The 15,082-nt window shown below is 42.2% G+C and overlaps 1 protein-coding gene and 1 long non-coding RNA gene across 2 annotated transcripts in view; both read right to left on the bottom strand.

Moving 5' to 3' along the window:
• Window positions 1–134: 134 nt before the first annotated feature.
• LOC125305256 lies at window positions 135–4,950 on the bottom strand. The gene is made up of 8 exons (XR_007195363.1): window positions 4,694–4,950; window positions 3,624–3,738; window positions 3,300–3,439; window positions 2,926–3,068; window positions 2,318–2,482; window positions 2,106–2,226; window positions 1,932–2,004; window positions 135–1,618 (listed from the first exon to the last, which is right to left on the bottom strand). It is a non-coding gene; the product is annotated as an uncharacterized LOC125305256 (long non-coding RNA).
• Window positions 4,951–10,898: 5,948 nt separating this feature from the next.
• myo5b (myosin VB) overlaps window positions 10,899–15,082 on the bottom strand; it is a 63,220-nt gene continuing 59,036 nt past the window's right edge. Inside the window, 2 exon segments of the mRNA XM_048258769.1 lie at window positions 10,899–14,007; window positions 14,688–14,768. Of these exon segments, the coding sequence (XP_048114726.1) occupies window positions 13,852–14,007; window positions 14,688–14,768 (237 nt within the window). The 3' untranslated portion in view covers window positions 10,899–13,851.

Below are 15,082 nucleotides of genomic sequence, written 5' to 3'. Positions count from 1 at the left end.
TGTTTACAGTTAATATAATGCCCATTGAACTGTCATATCAAATGGCTGATGTCTGTTAAAGTAATGCAGACAAAACAACAACACCTGGAACCGAAAACAACAAAGCAAGTAGAGAGGCGCTCATCTTCCAGATTAAAGGGCCAAGAAGTAGTTTATTTGTAAAACATAACAATGCTTCTTGGCGTGCCTTAATTGTGCAATTGCTGTTAAAAAAATTGTTGCTTTGCATGCTGTTCATCTTGATTCTTTGTTGAACTAGTGCAGTTACATGTGGTGAAACAGACAAGTATGCACTGCATGCAAAGGAACATTGGAATGGACAATGGTTACTCTGTCCTCAAACATTACCGTTCAACCTCTTGAAGCATGTATGTATATGACAATAAAATACTACATTTAACCTTTAAAACCATACCATAAACAAAAACAATAAGGTGTCTACAACAAAACATTGTAATATATGACAATGATTTTGAGAATATGGAAGTAACTGTAAGTGCAAATTGTGTTAGAATAGTATGTAGAGCACAAGTACAAGCAAGCCACTTCATTTGCAGGATCAAGGTTTGTACAATTAGCTGAACACATACCTGTGCTACATTCAGACGCTCTTTACAAAAAAGTTTAGAGCATTAAAAAAAAAAACCTGAGCAGATAAAGTGGAATTTGTGTTGGATCCCACAAGGCAACTATCCCAATCATGTTGCTGATATGACTCGAGAAATAAGCATGCTAGTGACAGCATGTCTGGTGACAGTTTTAGAACTTGTTTCAGTTTTAGATGGCCGCTAATAAGCAGTGTTGTGCGAAAGTTAATTAACGCTTCAGTGAAATCCATCTCTCCTCTCTGGAGCAGGTACAGTGTCGGTTCCTATTGGAAATGTCCGGTAGTGGTTGTGGTAACAACTGGTGCAATTCGCAGAGGTTCATGGACTGTTTGCATGAACTATAAAACCTTAACAAGCAGCAGTTGATCATTCCCTTGCATGGAAGAAAAATAAGCAGCTACAGGTCGGCCATGTTGAACCAGAGTCTGTGTGACCATAGTTTTTTATGTTCACCTGAACAGGATCAAACCTGAGGCAACCGATCAGCCATTTGTTAGACTGATCAGCTGAACTGGTTGCTGGCAGGCTGCTGCATGGTCATAAGGAAAACCAGTAGGCTGTAAAACATCCCATTCCTTTCATCTGACTTCTCTCCAAACCTACTGTGTCTTGAAGAGGCAAGACATTGTGACGTAGGCCTCGTCCTTACATTCTCGCTGCGGTACACAGGTGCTCGTCAAGGAGGGGTCTCCAGAGCTGTGTCCAGAGTCCACTGTGGGGGCCGCCTCCCCCAGGAACCTCAGCCCCGCGCTGGACACGTCCGCCCAGTCTCGCCGGTCCTCCAGCGGCCCGTCCTCGCCCCGCAGTGTGCACTGTGACCCGTCGGAGCTGCCGTCGCCCGGCGGAACCTGCCAGAGGAGGACCTGGCTGAGTTGACTTGGGCAGCGGCTCTGGTTGTCAGCTCCTCGTCCGTCAGTGGACTCGGCGAGTGGTTTGTCCTCCCCTGCCTCGTCCAGCTGGTTGATGTGAAGGTCGCTGAAGATCTCCGGGTTGAAATTCAGAAGCAGGCCCTGTGGGCAGACATTTGAAAGATAGGGCTACTCATGGGGAAGTGTAGGATTTTTTTTGAGTTCATAAAACTGCTTTCATTTAGTTGCACAGAAACACAATGTTCATTGGCTCTGTCTTCATTTGGAGTAAAGTATTCAATGAGAGCACATTGTGAAAACTATTTAAAACATTAAGTTGTTACATCACATAGTTGCTGTGCACCAATCCAACAGAGCTGGAGATGCAGTGAGTGAAACTTAAAATGTGACAAATTGGCTATTTACAGTAAATAATTATATACTGCATATCATAAAAGGTGTCCAGAATTCATACCTTGTTAAATTTCTGCATATGGACGAGGGTCGTCTTGGGATGTGGCACATTTGGCAAGATGTAGGCTTTAAGTCTAGCAGGAGGAAAGGGTTGAATAGCAGAGAGGTGAGTGTGAGTGAGTCGGCAGTGGGGGCCAGGTGTCAGCAGAGGAGTGAACAGGTGTGTCAGACTTACTTCTTCCTCCGGAACCGGGTGATCAGGCAGATGCCAAGCAGCAGTATGGCGATGGTGGAAAAGATAATGGAGTACAATAGGGCACCATCTTTTTCATCAACTAAAAGAGCCACTATGAAAGCTATTATAAGAATAATAAGAATTATAAGTTATTATAATAATAATAATAATAATAATAACTATGCAACTAGAAGCGTATATTTTTTTTCAACCTCTGTCCACTGTGAAGTTTTTCGTATGGCTCCAATCTGACCAGGGTCCACTGAAATAGTTCCGCCCGGTTTGACCAATGCTCTCACCGAAAACTGTGAGCCAGTCTTCACATCTCCAAGCTGTTCACGTTCAATGATGAAATCCTCATATGAGTACGTATAGTTCTAAGGAGTGAGGGGCAATGGCAGGACGTCAAATCAAGTAATTAGATAACATTTGGAGTAAACATAGGTATAAACATTGAGCTTAGCATGACGTCCTGGGCACATTGAAACAGGTTACAAACAGGTTACAAACAGGTTACATTGCCCATCAAAATCTTTGACACAGAAAACCATAAATAATTTCCCTAGAGCTATAAATGTTATCCAAAATAGTTAACACAACTTCAGTTCTTCTACCTCCTCTCTCACACTGTGATGCAGAAAGGTCTATCAAAGCAACACACTGAAGCAGTTGCACTTGCAACATTTCTCTAGCTGGCTATAAATAGAAGGAATGGGACTGAATGACCATACAACATAGGCAATCTTCATTCAAACTAAGCCATACAGATCCTTGGATAATAGGTTAAAATAGAGAACAGAAAATAAAAACAGATGTTCACCTTACGACTTGTTGCATTCCAGATTTGCACTAGAAAATTGAAGTGTTTCACAAAGTCATGCCTGTATCCATTACAACTTATTTTTACATCTCCTGAGTTTTTCAAATATGTGGCTGTTATATTCTGTGGTGGTGGAAGCTTGACTGTCAAGACAGAGAGAGAGAAAAGAGAGAGAGAGAGAGAATAAAACAGTGCACAAATAATGTCTGTCAAAAGGTATGTGAGAATTTAATACACAGTCCCAAACAATTTAATTTTGTACTATCTTCTCAGGAAATGTGTGCTGTCCTCACACAGTAATGTGTATCAGATTCCCCCCACACACACACACACACACACACACACACACACACACAAATGCTTCTGATGCTTACCTATATCAATCATATTTATTTCAATCCTCTCTTTGCCTTGAATGGTGAGTATATGTTTAGCCAATATGTTATCAATGACTGCAGTAAAATAAGATCCATTCAAAGTTGAATTCCAACACATAGGATTTCGTTCCTCTGAGCTGAAAGTCATCAACAGATCACAGATTAGGCAGAGAAACAGAATAAAATGTAGGCTATGCCTATATTTATTTAAAATGTTCAGGTCATTCAACCTGCCAAAATATGTTTTAGTCAAGTTGTGGAAAAAATAAAACTACAAAAACTGCTTTCTTCATGCTCTCATTGTATGATGTTGGTTATTACCGAAGACTAATTTGGGTGCCAATAGGGTCGTCAGGTAAAGAACAGGTTAAATAGTTGACTTTGAGGCTGATCTCAGAAAAGCAAGGCACATCAGGCTTATCAGGCACATCAGGCTCTAGGGCAAAAGCACAGAGTAAAATACAATACAATACGCCACACTAGATCCATTAGATTAGACATCCAATATCACATAATATTCAGATCTTGTAAAAAGTAAAGTATTCATATACAGTGCTGGCCAAAAGTATTGGCACCCATGCTAAAGTTGACTGAAAAGAGGCATATAAAATCATCTTTTGGAAATTGATCTTAATGCCTTAAGTGAAAAATTAGGAAATTTAACTTTATCAGGATGCACAGTATTCTGGATCCATGAAATAACTGGCCTTTAAAAATAAAAATCTGCCTGTCTCTATGGGAATTTAACATAGGGGTGCCAATACTTATGACCCCTGTATTTTAAGGAAGAACATTTATTTATTTATTTATGATACATTATTCATTCACTAAGAAAATTGGTGTCCTTAAAGGTTAGATATTTCCTCATTTTTCACTTAAGGCATTAAGATCAATTTCCAAAAGATGATTTTATATTCCTCTTTTCAGTCAACTTTAGCATGGGTGCCAATACTTTTGGCCAGCACTGTATTCATATATTGAGTAACACATAATATACTGTTGGCCCACATGACTGGGGTTAGCATCAGGATTTCAGCAGGGCTAGGTGTTAATCCTGGGTATCGAAATGTATCATATAATACAGTATTGTTACAATGTAAAAGGGCCAGTATAATATGCAATTCGCATGTATGTTTTGAATGCAAAGTTTTGAATCAAAATATCAAACAAGAATACAACAATATTACAACAGTATGCAATTGTAATGACACCCCTGCCAAGTCAGCCGCCAAATTGAAATCTTTCACCGGACATGCAGGAGAGATGGACCAGAGATTTACACAAGAACAAGAACATTACACGAGTGCTCTCTCAAGTGACTGTTGACTCATCAGACGAACAGAGGCATGAAGAGATTGTGTGAGAAGTGCATGTGGCGAGACTCGACTCACCTGCATCTGGATCTCCATCAGTTTCTCCTCCTCCGCTCTGCGCGTGGCCAAGGGCCGGGAGCAGGAGCGCGAGCAGGAGCGTCCACACTTCGGGCGCCATCTCACCTCATACCACCGGCACCGTCAGGTACGCACCGCACACAACTCAGTGGCAGCGAGACACGACAGCGTTCGTCTGCTCAAACCACGGGAGACGCAGCGTCTGACTCAGATGCGCTCTCTGTCCTCGCTCTTACCGCCACTGCTGAAGGGGAGGAGAATGTGGTGGAGATCGAGTGAGTGAGCGAGTAAGTGAGAGAGCGAAAGAGAGAGCAGGAGAGGTTTGCGGGTCTACAGTTAACAGGAAATTGCTCTCATGCAAGTACTACTCTAAAAAAAACAACATTAAATAAGAAACAAGAAATGGATTGCAGACATATTTAGGTGCACCTACATTTAGATCAATGTTGAATCAGAGCTACAGTTAACAGGAAATTGCTCTCATGCAAGTACTCGTAAAAAAGATAGATAGATAGATAGATAGATACTTTTGATCCTCAAGGGGAAATTCAAGAAATTCAAAAAAACAACATTAAATAAGAAACAAGAAATGGAGTGCAGACATATTTAGGTGCACCTACATTTACATTAATGTTGAATCTAGAGAAGATCTTACATTGAAAGTGGGATTGATTACATTGTGTTGTGGTTGTTCAATACTGGAGCAGTACTTGAGATTGGGATTAATATTACTCTAAATGTGTTAGGTGCACACCAGTATCTTTGATTGTGACCATGTCATTAAATACTGATAATATGGAGTAGTATCTCAGCCGTGCACAATCATCACCATCAACCCTAGCACTAAATGTGCAGCTCTTTCCAAAAACTAGGACCCTAAAAGAGAGACTCATCACAGACAAATACACAGACAGATAGTGACCAAATGTTGTTTTCTCTGTGACGTATACAGGGCATACATTACACTACTCAAGTGGCACACTGGTATGACTGCTGCCTAATGTTTGAAAAATTAAAAAGAAACTAGAATGCGCTCATGTCTGGAGGAAACGTGACTGAAGCATGATCCAGTTTTGCTCAGTAACAGCGAAATGTCATGCGAGTTGCAACAGCAACTAGGCACACATGTGTTTCATGTTATGTGTATGTTCTTTACGTTCCCACCAAGAAAGAAAAGAAAAACAACAAAAAACTACACATGACCTACAAACCATTTCCTGCCAGTCGGTGTGTAAACGAGGCCAGCTGCCTTGGTCTCTTTAAATTAACCAATTTTGTGGCTTTAGTCTCTTTTCTTTTTTTTGGGGTAGGTAGGTGCAGTTTCGATTTGCTCGACATCAAATGTCTAATGACGGTGCAAACAACTGAGATGTACCCTTTTTCCTTTTTTTAATGGAGTTGAGATATCAATTTATGTTTCTGTTCCACTGTGTAGAACTACTTTATGCCTGTCAGAAAACTCTGGTACATGCGTAGCCTATAAAGCATTGCACTGCATCACCTAACAAGCCTTGTTTCCAGGTGTCATGTATATTTATCAGACGGATACATTTCTCTTTTAACCTATTTTCATTAGTGGTGCTGCGTATTCCTCCTTGTAACTTCAGCTACAGATGCTGTGCAAACTAGACAAAATGATGGGCCCCGTGCGTCAGGCTGTGGAGTTGTGGTTGTTGAGCACTTCACCTGCACGCTTCCTGTAACAGCACCAGAGGACACTGATTCGCGATGGGCGCAGTCAGTCAACAGAGAAACAAAACACTGGCCCGGACGTCATGCTAAGCTCAACACAGAGAAACCCTGTAAAGGAACTAGAATACAAGAGGTCATCGACAACGCGAGAGAAGGAAAGCAATCGTACAAGTGCAGCAAAGTAAAGAAATGGAAACACATTGGGCCCTAACTGGCAATGAGCAAAGTGTCTTGTGCATATAATAAAGATAGAAATAAAAATAAATACAAATAAAAAATAAAGCTCACCTGTGGCATATGGGAGCAATGAGCCAGAGACTTTATTAACCAAATTAATTTATTAGATTTATTTTGATTGAGGTGATTAACCAATGTTTGCACTCAGGATCTTGCTCATGGTGTTCAATTTCATAGAAATGAATAGAAAATCAAATAGATGTTGTACTTTTCCCATCATTGAGGGCTCATAATGTCAAAAGAGATTTCTGTGGACACTGCGTAGGAAAGATGTTCTGATACAGACTATTTCTGTGTTGACACATCAGTGTGTGCTGACACACAAACACACACATACACTTACACACACACCACACACATACACACACACACTTTCTGGGAATAAGATGGGATTATTGACATATGGGACAAAGATAGGAATTGAGGTGTGTATATCTGTGTGTGCGAATTGAGGTGTTTATATACGTGCGTGTGTATGTCTGCACATGTGTGTGTGAGAGTGTGTGCGTGTGCATGTATACCTACATTCATGTGTGTATTCACTTGTACTTGTGTGTTTGCATAGGATGTTTATATGTGTGTTTACACATGTGGGTTTATGTGTGTGAGTGTGTGTGTGTGTGTGTGTGGGGGGGGGGGTGAGTTCTCGACAGCGAGTGTGTGGGCGGCCGCTGCGGCTCAGCCTCTGAGGTTTTGAAGAAGAGCACAGCGTGGAACAGAAACATACCCCCGCCCCTCCTGCCCTCTCACCCCTTGTGTCAACCGGGTCCCCACGCTGGCGCATGAGTACCTGGCAGGCCCCTTGTCGTCATTTTTACTTGGAATCAGGCCGTCCCGCCACCATTTTCACACATACCTCACAGGACGGCAGAGAGACGCAGAGTGAAAGTGTGTGATGAATGCAGAGGAAAGTGGACAGAGGTGGCCTCTCTACTTTCCCTCTCTCACTATTTCTCTCCCTCTCTCACTCTTTCTCTCCCTCTCTCACTCTTTCTCTCCCCTCTCACTCTTTCTCTCCCTCTCTCACTCTTTCTCTCCCCCTCTCACTCTTTCTCCTCTTTCTCTCCCTCTCTCACTCTTTCTCTCCCTCTCTCACTCTGTCATTCTCACTCTTTCTCTGCCTCTCTATTCCACGGGCCCTTTGAGTGTCGCATTGGTTTTGTTGCCACCCACCCACCCACCCGCCCCCCCCCCTCCCCTTCCTTTTCCTGAAAACCACACGCCATTGCTGGAGGTCCCTATCTTGCTGCTCATCTCACAACAACAGCTCAAGTGGTTTTCTTTTTCTTGTGCGCCTCTCTGCCTCAGAACACTGGGATGCTGTTTTTTTAGTCTTGTTTGTTTTTCTCTCTCACTCTCTCCCTCGGCTCGGTTTTTCATCTCCCCCAGCATCCTCTTACTCTCACACACGTCTTACGTGAACATATCTGGGCCGAAAGGGGCCCAGGCATAAGCAACTAGAAACACAATCTATATGTTTCCATATGCAGTTGTACTCAGTGCCACCAAACACAAGTTATCGGGCAAAACACATTCCTTTCATTTTAATGGGATTCAAATTAAACCATGAAACATTACTGCAATAAAGCATAGCAATAAAGTAAATAATATGTTCAAAAATTAACATACTGTACCTTTAATTCTTGATACTGTGTATTGCCCCCTTTAGTATCAATGACAGCTTGCAGTCTTTTGTGGTAGTTGTGGACAAATAGCTTTATTTTCTCAGATGGTGGAGATGCCCACTCTTGACAAAAAGCCTCCAGGTCTTGAACATTGTTGGGTTGTCTTGCGTAAACTGCACATTTCAAGAAAGATCCATTTTAGTCTCATCACTCCAAATGACTTTGTTCCAGAAATTCTGATGCCTGTGAATTGAATTGGCACAGTGATGGCTTTTTTCCTGGCAACTGTTTTTTTTTGGCATGCAGCCCATATTTGTTCAAGTGCCTCCTTATTATGGATCTTGAAACAATCACATAACTGCAGTGAAGCCTGAATTTCAGCTCAGATAGCTTGAGGGTTTGTCTTTGCATCTCAACCAATTCCTGGTATTGAGATTGAAATCTTTGTGTGTATATCATCAAGTCAAACATTCAAAGGTATGTAAACTTCCGGTCAGAGCCATTTGGGTAATTTCAGTTTATCATTATTATTTAAAAATGGCACACACAATTATGTGATAATAAATGACCTCACCTGACCACTATTCCTGAATAAAAGAAAGGTATTCAATTTTAGCATGTTCAGTCATATATTTCTGAAAACTGGCCAAAGTTCTGCCAGGGTATGTATATGTATGAGGACAATTGTTTGTGCATATGTTGTGTCTGACTATACATACATCCTGTTTCCCGTAGCAGAGGAGGTGTTGGCACATAGATTGGTCAGGGTTGCACAAACTACTGATGACAAGGGAAAGATACTGTCAGTTCTAAGGAAGATACATTTCTAAAGTTGTGCAATATTTCAAGAGCATGGCATGCATGCATCATGCAAGTCATACATCCAACCATAACCATTTATATATCTATCCATCCTTTCATCAATCCCTTCACCCATCCATCTATCTATCCATTGATTTATCTATCCCCAACCTCCAACCTCCCATCAGAGAATATATCTCTCTATCTCTGTTAGTGCTATTTTAATGTTGTGTACATTGATTAAAACTAAATTCTGTGTCAAGTATTTATATTATACCAATTACAGGTATTGATGCATCAAGGCACTTGAATTCCATAGCTAAACACACAGACAGGCAAGATAATGGAAAAGAAACTCATTTGAAGAAATCAGCCTTTGGTCATTCTAGAAGGGTGATTGAAAAAAAAAGGATTATTGAGGTGTCCATGTGATTAAGTAATTAAATAAGATTTCCAGTGAACAGTTGTACTTTTCTCAGAAAGAAAAAAATATTCATGATTTACACGATTACATGATTTAAACCTGGCAATAGTGGTGTAAAGTTACAAGAATTTTAAGTGCACAGAATTATACTATAGTGGTTCTAGCATGGAATGAAATCGGTGATGTAAAAGGTGAATAGAGAGAAACAAACTGAAGGCCAACACAGCTGACAGGCTCTGATATATGGGAGGTCACTTTATTATTACCTCAGTAACGTCAAACAAAAGCTTGACGGTTTCAGCAGAAATTTGCGGCTCACAGACAAACCTCAAGAACAATCAGATGACATCCGAGAGCTCAGCAAAACACAAGCGTGCTGCAGAGAGAAAAAGGTCATTATCAAAGAGGTAGAGTACGAAGTGTGGCTGTGTGTGTGTGTGTGCAATGAGTGTGTAAGCATACGTTTTTCCCTTTTTAACCATTTCTCTGCACCAATCATAACACACCTCCACCGTATTGAAGGACTTGTAAGACATGTGACTTCTGTGGAAAAGAGAATACAGCTACACTCTCAGTTAGCAGCTAAAACTCACTTAACCCCCCCACCCCAAACAAAGAACAGAAAACCCCTACAAAACATACAGAATTTATTATACATTACATATTCACAAAAACAATTGTGTCAAGCTTATACAGTATGCCATTTAAAAAGGAAAATGATAATGTATGGAATTAAAATAAAACAGTCTTCCTCCAACATGCATCACCATCTTATATACTGCAACAACGTGGATGAGGTCAGTCCACATCCAAGGCAACCCGAGACAAACAGGCACAGAATGACTCAGAGGTTCAAGCAGACAGCCTGTCTTGCTCAGTGGCAGGTAGGCAGCCACCTCCAAAGGCGAAACCAAACCGTTGAGAGGGTGTGTTCGTGTATGGGAAAGCAGGCAGAGCCAAGTTCACAAGGTTTCTGGCAGCAAGCCGCAAAAACAGCAGCGACCCGCACACAACTTTCACACCCTTGCCAGAGTGAAACTGGAAATATTGCTCCACTATTTCTGTCAAATTGCACTGAAAAAACAATATAGTCTAATGAAACATTTAATTGAGGACATTTTTCGACATAAACTCTCCTCAGTCAAGCACCCACCATCTCTCAGGCCCCGCTGTTTCATATAGCTTGGTGATGAGCTTCAGTGTGACTGCAAGTGACATACACTGTAAACTGTAAAATTGACACAATTTCATGACACAACTGTTGACTCTTGATAATCTTGTTGTTGCCCAGCAATCACATGTCACTTTGAACCAGGTTAGATGCATTCAAATCATGAATATGTGACAGGACAATTTTACCTACAGTATGTTCTTACAGACATCTCATGCACAAAAAAAAAAAAAAAAATCCACACACAAGACAGAGTTGCTCAAAGCTTTTTTATTGTATTTTTCTGAATAGTCATTGTACTTTTGTTCAGATTGTACATGTACTTCATTATAGTTAATTTGCACTTGACAATGAGAGAATGGAAACAAATCAGGGAACTCTACTCCTTACAAAAACCTTGAATAAACAGTGCTGTTAGTGTTTCCAGGTCTAATCCACACAAATAATTAAAATATGGCTGAAGTTTAGCAACTCTTTCTTAAAATAAAGTTATTTAATCAGATAGATTTATATGTAAAAACATCTCCACAAATTAACCATTTCTGCTTAACTGGAGGATGACACAGTGGAGATGCAACTCCACTTGCAACCAAACTTTCCAAAGCTAGCGACTGCTTTTTCCATAAACAGGGCAATATTCCCATCCTTGCCTTTCTATTTTCTTCAATAACAAACCTTTGTATTGAAATTGGAATATAGACAATGGAAAAAAGACACAATCATGACATATGATGGCACCCGAAACAAACAACAGAGATTTCAGTAGTATGATTAAGAGGAATGAACTTTTTGAATGTAGTGTTTTGAAGGCAATGTGATTTTGGTGGATGTGGCATCTGCAGCCAATGAGTCTTTTTTTCCAAGGTGTGCAGTACCAAGAATCTAACAGAAGAGGGCATATCAATATGTACAAAATACAAAATATTAATGATGTGTTTTCATGTGTTTCCTGTTTATTACTAAAAGTTGAAAACCAAATATTGCACCCTCTTAAACTGCCAAGAAAGCCAGGTGTCAAGACCTGCTGTATCAAATAAATACAAAAAACAGAGAAAGTACACAAAATGAGTGGCATAAAGAAAACCACCTTTACCAAATAAAAAAGATTACCTTGATAATAAAAAAAAATTAAACCAGAGGCGTAAGTGTGTATGTACTCAAACCCAAGTTCAATAACAGCCCAGCACAGGAAGGTATGGTCCCAGCTCTTTATTGCCATTGGGGATGAGAGAGAGTATTGGAGAGCAGGAGGCTTTTTGGGGCAATGAGACACAAGCATTAGTAAGAAGGAGACACAGTGTCCTGAAGAGATCTCTCTCAAAGTGATCAGCTGTGGGCTTCCACTCCCATGAAACACTGTCAGTGATTATGGGGAGGGGGGCGATCGTTAGAATCCTCAGAAGAGAAAAAACACAGTCTACACACAAGAAGCATGCGCATACTGCAGAACTACTATGCAACACTGGCTGTGTGCGTGCCTGTGACCCTGGTCTCCCTCCACCCTCCTAAAAAAAAACCCCACCCTGTCCACCCACTCGAGTCTGTCCAGCTACATCTTGGAGGCTTTGTCTGGTACTCGCACACGCAGCTGTAGCAGAACCCAAATGGAGCGGCTTTGTCCAAATCCCAATAAAATAAGTGTTAATTGTTGCTGCTTGGTCGGTAAGTGACACAAAATGAAAGCGCTTTTAGTGGTGTGGCACAATAATGCTCGCCTACCGTCCTCTCCCTCCCACTCTCAAGAGTGAAAGGCCTTGGTCACCGTAGCGCTGGAGTGGACTAAAGAGTGAAAGGCCTTGGTCACCGTAGCGCTGGAGCTGACTAAACCACCAATTCTCTGGCTTCCTGCTGACTTGCTTCTCACTTACTGATAAACCCTTCCCATCACCTGCTCGTTGCCTTCGATGTGTAACATCAGTTTCTTGTCAGGACAGGCATGGTTTCTCATGCTCTACTACACATCTCTTAGTGCATGCCATCCACCCTCCCTCTGAAAGTGTCTGTGCTCTACTTGCTGCTTGTCGTTCTCTCACAGCCTCCTCTATCTCTCGCTCTTTCCTGCAAGTATATATGTAGCTCACTGAGCGAGCTGTAACACTCTTTATGGTGCATACACACAGAAACCTTAGCTGCAGGGGAGGCAATAATAAAAAAGCAGCCCAAAACACACTGAAAAAGGAGTGATGCAAACACAATACAAAGTGTGACTGCTTTTTACAGAGCGCACAAAAGACAGAGAGATCGTGTCGAAGGATGGAAAAAAAAATCCTCAAAAGAAAATAGAAGAGTGAAAGAAGAAGAAAAAAAGAGAAGAGACGAGACGAGACGAGACGAGACGGAGTCTCTCTTGAACATTAATGAGCCGCCGGCCCCAGACAGAGCCACTGCAGTGCAGGCTTTTCCGCTGCTTTGAGCCGCTCTCCACGCTGTGAATTTCCTGCCGTCGAGTGGGATCGTGAGAGGCCACGAGTCGCTGCAGCAGCATCTTCTCCGCTGGCGCAGCCCGTGGGGGCTCTCCTGCTCGAGCCGCACATCTCAGAAGGCTGACAGGTGTCAGACGACATCACATCCTCCACCGAGACAAATAACCCCCACGAAACCACTGACTTCGGGGATTCAGGGGTGAGACTGTGTGACAAAAGTTCCCTGCACCACTGGCTTTATTGTTCTGTATAATGAAAGTGTCTTGAATTCAGGACTCACTACTTAAGCTGATCCTGTTGCATTAAGCTCCGCCCATACTAATATATAGATCATATCATACTTACAGGCCCATCCAATCAATCGGAGTTCCAAAGAGTCATGGAAAACTGCAAGGCAACTGCTAGCATCTGCAGGCATCTGCAGGGAACTGCAAGCATTGGGCCCTTCCAGTGATCCCACCCCCCCTTTCCCCAACCCTTGACCAACCCTGCTTTCCTAGCATGTAGAAACAAACCACCCAGCAGACATGAGACCGAGAGAGCTCACCTCCGCTCATAGTATAAGAGTCAGACTTATAGAACACAGGGGGCCGGTGGGAGGAGGGATATCTGCTCTCTCTAGGACCCTGCGGGATCATAATGGGAAAGGTAGGGTGGGCGGGTGGCTGGGTGAGGTTGATCAGACTCGGATGAGGAAGTCCAGGATGAGTGAGGCGGGGATGTGCAGGCTGATCAGACTCGGATGAGGAAGTCCAGGCTGAGTGAGGCGGGGATGTGCAGGCTGATCAGACTCGGATGAGGAAGTCCAGGCTGAGTGAGGCGGGGATGTGCAGGCTCTCCAGGCTCAGGGCTGATGGTGTGTATGGGAAGAGCACGGGGAACGCGTACTTGGTGTCCGCCAGCAGCTGCTGCTGAAATTCCACACGGTCCTGCAGCCGGTTCTGTGGGTGACGCACACAGAGGGACACACATTATGTTCAGTTACACAGAGGGACACACATTACGTTCAGTTACACAGAGGGACATCAATATGTTCCATGAAGTTACAGAGAAAAAGGGCAATGAGTTCAAATTAAGTTACAGAAAGAAATGGCAATCACTCTGTTCCAATCTGTGTACTTCTGTCAGTAGACCTCAATGCAGTGTGCTGTGTGCGCTATGTTACTCTCATAATGAGTGAATTTTAACACCAACTCTGCACTTAGAATGACAATCGCAAAATGTAAACATAATGCTACTAGTGTCTTCTATTTGACCGTGGGATAGTCGTACTTTTTCAAAGCATCAGTAAGGTGATTTCCACCGGTGCTGCTCCAATTTCCCCAACCACCATTATCACAAGTTTGAAAAGTAGTGCGCTATGAAGTAGTGCGCTAGTCGAGATGGTGAGTATTAAGGGCGAAAAGTCTCACACTCAACGTTTTATGAATGCATCATCCGAGTACTTTCAATGCACTCTGTCTCGCCATAGTCATCAGCATGAATGCACTTATGCACTCAAATTAGGCACTTTAAGTACAGAAGTATGTGGATGGGAACAGGCAATGTATTCAGTTAAGTTACCGAGAGTTGAAGGTAACATAGTGTTATTTTATCATCAATCATTGTTAAATGTTCTTACCTGAATATCCCGGATGAAAGAGACAGTGACTCTCTCCTCAAACTCATTGAGTGGGGTGTATAGATTGAGAATTTTCACAATCTGTGGGTAGAACAGTGCAACGTTAGGACAACCTCCAGTAATCATTGGTGTACATTGTGTCTGAGACAGGGTTATGATAAGTCATCAGGTGTGAATAAGATAGGGCTGAGTTAGGTGTATCCTGATCTGTGACAGTGCTGAGTTAGGTGTACCCTGATCTGTGACAGGGCTGAGTTAGGTGTACCCTGATCTGTGACAGGGCTGAGTTAGGTGTACCCTGATCGGTGACAGTGCTGAGTTAGGTCTTCATTGAGTTTGAGATAGGTGCTTTGCTCTCTATTGTGTCTACTGTAGTTTGTGTGTTTTGTGTGCTT

This window comes from Alosa alosa, chromosome 12 (genome assembly GCF_017589495.1).
Source record: "Alosa alosa isolate M-15738 ecotype Scorff River chromosome 12, AALO_Geno_1.1, whole genome shotgun sequence".
Lineage (NCBI taxonomy): Eukaryota > Metazoa > Chordata > Actinopteri > Clupeiformes > Clupeidae > Alosa > Alosa alosa.
This window is presented reverse-complemented; position numbering and strand designations above follow the sequence as displayed.